The sequence below is a fragment of the Garra rufa genome, chromosome 20 (assembly GCF_049309525.1).
Source record: "Garra rufa chromosome 20, GarRuf1.0, whole genome shotgun sequence".
Taxonomy (NCBI): Eukaryota; Metazoa; Chordata; class Actinopteri; order Cypriniformes; family Cyprinidae; genus Garra; species Garra rufa.
In genome coordinates, this window is record NC_133380.1 from 8855254 (window position 1) to 8862272 (window position 7019).

General features: G+C 32.5%; 1 protein-coding gene across 1 annotated transcript in view; it reads left to right on the top strand.

Moving 5' to 3' along the window:
* Window positions 1–7019, top strand: part of LOC141294325 (voltage-dependent L-type calcium channel subunit alpha-1D-like) — a 24146-nt gene extending 17127 nt beyond the window's left edge. The window contains exons 4-5 of the mRNA XM_073826383.1: window positions 555–735; window positions 6794–7019. Of these exons, the coding sequence (XP_073682484.1) occupies window positions 555–735; window positions 6794–7019 (407 nt within the window). The remainder of the gene's footprint in view (window positions 1–554; window positions 736–6793) is intronic.

Consider the following 7019-nt stretch of genomic DNA (forward strand, 5'->3'; position numbering starts at 1 on the left):
AAATTGTTCTATTATTGATTAAATACTTTTTAGTTATAAAATTATTCATTAAATATGTAGTTATTATTTATTAAATTGCTAAAAATATATGAATTTATCATTGTGTTAATTGAATTATAAATGCGTGCGTGTGTATTCAAATTAAAAAAATAATAATTTAACAATTTTCTCATGGGTTGTTCGATATAGAATAGAGAAGACATGTTTATTTTTTAATTAAGAATTTATCTAAAGAAAATGCTTAACAGAAGTTTAACATATATTGCATAGAATTTTATTTATTTACCTATTTAAAGAAAATGCCTGAAAAAGCTCTCTGAAACGTTATTTGTTCAATACAGTTCTTTTTCCAAGCTTTTGGACAGTGTGTGGGATTTTTCCTTTATCTTTCCTTTATATCGACTTCATCCTACACTCACATTTTTTATTAGAAGTTGTACTTGTGAAAGCCTTCTGGTATTTATTCAAAACATCTAAATGTGTTAAAACCAAAATCCAGTTTGATTTTGAGCAGAATATCTTCTCTAGAGCTATTTTTAACCTTCTCCTTACAGTTTCTGTTTCATACTTAATCTTTCATTCGTCTCTCATTCTCTCCACCTCTTTCTCTCTTCCTCCTCGTTTTCTTCAGATGAATGATGCTATGGGGTTGGAGCTGCCCTGGGTGTACTTTGTGAGCTTGGTCATCTTCGGCTCTTTCTTCGTCTTGAACCTGGTTCTGGGTGTGTTGAGCGGGTGAGCAGCTCTTCTTTTCTCTTCACTATGGCCCCTGATCTCCATTTCTTTCTCTCTCTCTCTCTCTCTCTCTCTTGAGACTAAACTCCATCCCTGGAGTTTCTCACAGCTAAATGTAGCCAGTCTCTCTGGGTTAACCATACATTTTGGGCCCCTGTAGGTGAATGACGCCATTGGCTGGGAGACGCCATGGATCTACTTTGTTAGTCTGATCATACTGGGCTCGTTTTTTGTGTTGAATCTTGTGCTGGGTGTACTCAGTGGGTAAGAGAAAGAGAAGCGCTGTGTGCTGTGGAGACTGCTGTGGTTTTCTCTCAACATCTGATCTGGAGTTTTTTCTGCATGGTGTTCAGCGTGAAGTTGGATGATAGACCTGATTATGGATCAATACTACAGTCATGGACAAAATTGCAAACTAATCTGGACTGTGTTTCCCTAAAGCATCATAAGCCAAAGTTGCTCATAGCTCCATTGGTTTCAATGGGTCTCAATGATGTGCTTACAATGCTTTTGGGAAATGCAGCCATGACAAAAAATTCAGGTAAATATGCAACTTTATGTTGCATAGGGGTCTGAGTATTAATAATAGCAATAAATAATCATAAACTTAGTATTAATTTTGTTATTTAGTGGCAGATATTTTATTTTTAACTAAGGATAGTTCACCAAAAAACAAAAAATATGCATTGATTTACTTAACCCTCAAGCCATCCTAGGTGTATATGACTTTCTTCTTTCAGATTAATACAATTGGAGTTATATAAAAAATTCAAGCTTTATAATGGCAGTGAATGGCTGCTTGAATTTTGAAGTCCAACAAAATGCATCCATCCATCATAAAAAGTACTCCACACATGGCTTTGTAGCTGATGACGGGAGCTAATCTTTTGGGAACATGCGTACGACAGTTAGCGAAAGTGTGAGAGTATGGTTTATGAAGTTTTACATTTGGATATTTTTCTTACACAAACCCATCGATTCGCTTTAGAAGGCCTTTATTAACCTCCTGGAGCCATGTGGAACACTTTTTAGGATGGATGGACGCAGTTTGTTAGACTTCACATCTCTATACCAATTCACTGCCATTATAAAGCTTTGAAGAGCCAGGATATTTTTTTAATATAAGTCCAATTGCACTTGTCTGAAAGAAGAAAGAAGTCCTATACATCTAGGATGCCTTGAGGGTGAATAAATCATGGGGGTAATTATGCATGCATTAGTATTATTAATAATAATTTAATTTCAACTGATTTTTTGTTACATTTATATGTATTTTTATTTTTTATTTATATTATTATTCTGCATAATTTCAGATGTTTCTTCTTTAATATTTAAATTGACATGTATTAATAATAAATAGTCTAAAAATATGCAAAAAAAATTGTGCCTTACCTTCAGTTTATTTTTAAAATATATTTAAATGTCAAAGACGTTAAGATGTCCACGTTAAAAGAAATTTACAGAAGTGATTTTATGTCCACAGAAAGCATATTAAATGTAAATGAAGTGTCTACTTTTAAGGTTTTAAATACGTTTTTTTTGGAGAATAAAATATCAAAATGTGGTGAATATAATGTTACATTGTCATTCAGTTTAACACAATATTTATGTAAAAATACAAACAACATGCTTATTCTGACTTGTACATATTAAAATATATTAAAAAAATAAGGGAGCATAGTTAAATGTTTTAAATGAGTAAAAATTCTGACTGAAAAATTGGCAAAACCTAGGATAATGGCAAATTTTATTAAATGTAGAATTACAACTAATTAGTATTTGGGGTAAGAGTAATTCATCTTTAAATATGTCAGAAATTTATTTTTGTTGTAAATATCCCTGACAAGTTACACTGAATGACATTTTAGTGGGTGTCTTCTGTAAATTATGGGAAAATGATATATAGTATGATATGATATAGGCTACATATTTTTGCTCAGAAAAACACAAACAAAAATGTAATTAAATTAAACAGAAAACATTTTAATATTTTTGGTTGGAAAAACAACAATTCAAAGCAGTATTATACTTTTTTTTTTTTTTTTTTGCTTAAACCCTGTTTCGTATTTGACCATTATACTTAAATAATCTAATATCTAAAAATTTGTTCTACTACTGTATTGAAAAAGACCTAATTATAGATTAATACTGCAGCTGTGGAAAAAAATGGCAAACTAATCTGTTTATTTATTATGCAAAATTCAAGTAAGCAACTTTTGTTTGAATAATAATAATAATAATAATAATAATAATAATAATAATTAATTTGTTTATTGTGGATCATTACAGGCTGGCACCCTCAACAGAATATTTATTAAATATAAGCAATATAACAAATATGCAAATAAACCTTTTGTGCATATTTTTTAGTAAATTTATTTAAATATATAAATCTCTGTGTTTAAATTATTAATCATTTATCTAAAAAAAAAAAAAAAAACTAGCTGATCTTAAAGGATTAGTTTACTTTCCGAACAAAAATTTACAGATAATCTACTCACCCCCTTGTCATCCAAGATGTTCATGTCTTTCTTCAATTGTAAAAAAATTGGTGTTTTTTGAGGAAAACATTTCAGGATTTCTCTCCATATAATGGACTTCTATGGTGCCCCCGAGTTTGAACTTCCAAAATGCAGTTTAAATGCAGATTCAAAGGGCTCACAGCCAAGGAAGAAGGGTCTTACCTAGCGAAATACTAGATCAGACCCTACTTTTCTTGGCTGTGATCGTTTAGAGCCCTTTGAAGCTGCATTTTGGAAGTTCAAACTTGGGGGCACCATAGAAGTCCATTATATGGAGGGAAATCCTGAAATGTTTTCCTCAAAAAACATAATTTCTTTACGACTGAAGAAAGAAAGACATGAATATCTTGGATGACAAGGGGGTGAGTACATTATCTGTAAATTTTTGTTCTGAAAGTGAACTATTCCTTTAACTGACTTTAAACCATCCTGTTGTATTTTTATTGTATTGTATTGTTATTAGTGTAATTGTTTTGGGTACTTATGCTGGTTCATCTAAAAACTGAGAACTGTCTTGGATTATATGATGGTCCAAACTGGTCTAACCTGTATGCATTTCCATTCTGAATGTTAAAGGGTTAGTTCAGCCACAAATGTCATCCTTCAGACATCCTAGGAGTTATATTAAAAATTATCCTGGCATTTCCAAGCCTAAGAATTGCATGGGCGGATTTTTCTCTTTATTCTCTTTTAATCAGACAAGCGTTTGTCACTTTGGTGTGCCATTGTTCGAGACTCACAGACACATGCACAACGCCGTCCTAAGTCATCTACCTGGAAGGGCCTTTATTCACCCCCAGAGCAGTTTGAGGCATATTTTATTATGGATGGATACACTTTATTGGACTTGTTTTGAACTGATGAAGAGATACACCCACCCATGCAATTCTAAAGCTTGGAAATGGCAGGATACTTTTTAATATAACTCCAACAGGATTCGTCTCAAAGAAGAAACTCATACACACCTAGGATGCCTGGAGGGTGAGTAAATAATGGGCTAATTTTCTATTTTACAATTAAAGTGTGAACTAACCCTTTAATTGGGTTCTAAAGCATTCAGTGTAACTGATCAACACATTTATAGTCTTTGTTTGACAAAATTAACCATATAGTGAAATTATTTTCTAATTTCTCTCTCTACAACTGAAAACTGAAGCAGATTTACTTTCATTTTAAATGGCTGATGTTATGGGTCCATCTGTTTGGGGGTGTCTGCAATCCTTTTTCCATGACTGTATATTTCTAGATTTTTTTTTTAAACTGGTTTCAGGTGTTTTCTGACGCATTGTGTGTTGTGAAATGATCCTCACGCCTGGCTTGAATCGTTCTGAACTGATGACATGATTAAACAAAACAGTTCCAAGGACAGAACGAAACACTATGAGAGAGGAAGTGATTCAGACTCATGAAAGTCAAGGAGGAGAAAGGAAATTGTTTCAACTAAAGGACTAGGGCAAAGCAGTTGAAGGATGCCAATTCAGCACGAACAAAAAAAGAACATCTGCCATTGGGATGATTTAGCAATTCAGCACTTGAATACAAAAGTTTGAGGTCGGAAAGATTTTTTTTAATGTTTCAAAAGAAATCCCTTATGCTCAGCATGGCTGCATTTATTTGATTATATTATATTGTTAAATAATATTATTATTTAAAATAATTGTTTGCTATTTTACTATAGCTGAATTTTGATCGTTTCTCATGTCTTCAGTGTCACATGATCCTTCAGAAATCATTCTAATATGCCGATTTGCTGCTCTAATTATCAATATTAAAAACAGTTGTGCTGCTTAATATTTTTCTATTCATTGATAAATAGAAGGTTTAAAATAACAGCATTTTCTTGAAATAGAACACATTATAAATATCTTCACTGTCACTTTTGATCAATTTAATGCATTGCTGAATAAAAGTGTTAATTTTACTGACCCCAAACAGAATATAGAGATTAGTTAAGACAGAAAAACACTAAAACAACTTAAGGAGATAAGAAAATGGAATAAGCCAGAGAAAGGAAGGGCAGATAGAGGAGAGAAAGGAGACTTGAGCCAGACAGGTGACTCAATTCAATACTGTTGTTTTGTTTTTTACGTCAGAAAGACAACCCATGATTCTCATATTCATCCTCTCCTTCTTCATTTCCTTCAGAGGGGGGTACAGATTTTGTGACCCCTCCGGAAGGGTGAAATTAATCTCCGTCCTGTTTTTTAGAGCTGCAGGGTTATTAATATTCCACCACCAGAGACGCAGACACAGATGCTGCAGCCGTGCTGCAACATATACAATTTGCAAATCGAGCAATCTTTCGAAATTAGATTTTGGATTCCATTTTTGTGCTTCTGCCATTTTATTAAGGATGCCACACACGTTGTGTGACCTTTCGAGCGCGTTTGTGTGTGATGCTTCTCCCAAGTGCTTTGTGGACAAGCATGCACCCTGCTGGCAGGACACTGAAGCATTTACACTTAGGTTTAGCTGTGTGTAAACGTAGTGAACATGGGTAAATAATGAGTATGAAATCTCAGTTCAATCTTTGTAATATGAACAGTATATTTTGAAGCAGAACTCATTCTGCAGTTTGCGTTACAGACATGAATTATAAGTTATTTTGGTAAATTGTTTAGAAAAGGAGTGTACTTTTGTTAATATTAAACATTGTGGCTTAAAAAATTGATTTTTATTTAAAAATTGGACGATTGTACACTACCAGTCAAAAGTTTTTGAACAGTAAGAAGTTGCTTCTGCTCACCAAGCCTGAATTAATTTGATTCAAAATAAAGCAAAAATGGTAATAGTGTGAAATATTTTTAACTATTTAAAATAAATGCTTTCTATGTGAATATATTTTAAAAATAATTGATTTAATGTGAGCAAAGCTAATTACTCCAGTCTTCAGAATTCTTTCAGAATTCATTCTAATATGCTGATTTGCTGTTCAAGAAACATTTTTTTTATTATTATTAAATTTTTAAATAGTTGAGTATTTTTTCAGGATTATTTGATAAATGGAAACATCCAAAGATCACTGGATTCAGCATTTATCTGAATTTAAAAAAGCTTTTGTAACATTTATACAATATACCATTCAAAAGCTTGCTTTAAATTGATCAAAAATTATGATAAAGACCTTTATAATGTTTCAAAAGATTTCCTAAAGAATTCTATTCTTCTGAACTTACTATTCTTTAGAGAAACCTGAAAAAATTCTACTTGGCTGTTTTCAACGTTATAATAATTGAGGGGCAAATCAAAATATTAAAATTATTTCTGAAGGATCATGTGACTGATTTAAAAATCACAGGAATAAATTACATTTTAAAATATATTCAAATAGAAAATAATTATTTTAAGTGGTATAAATATTTTAAATTTGACTGTTTTTGCTACTTTAGATCAAATAAATGCGGGCTTGTTCAGCAGAAGAGACTTTTTTAAAAAATTAAAAAATCTTACTTTCCAAAATCTTTTGACAGGTAGTGTATATTTGGAAGAGTATTATTAGTGTACTTGAAGGTAAAACTGTGTTTTCCTGAACCCAGAGAGTTCTCTAAAGAGCGAGAGAAGGCGAAGGCTCGTGGAGATTTCCAGAAGCTACGGGAGAAACAGCAACTGGAGGAAGATCTGAAAGGTTATCTGGACTGGATCACGCAAGCTGAAGACATCGATCCTGAGAATGAGGAGGACGATGAGGAAAGCAAACGCAACCGTGAGTACCCGAGTATACTCTCACAGCACTGTGGGATTTGTATTAGGGACAACCAATAG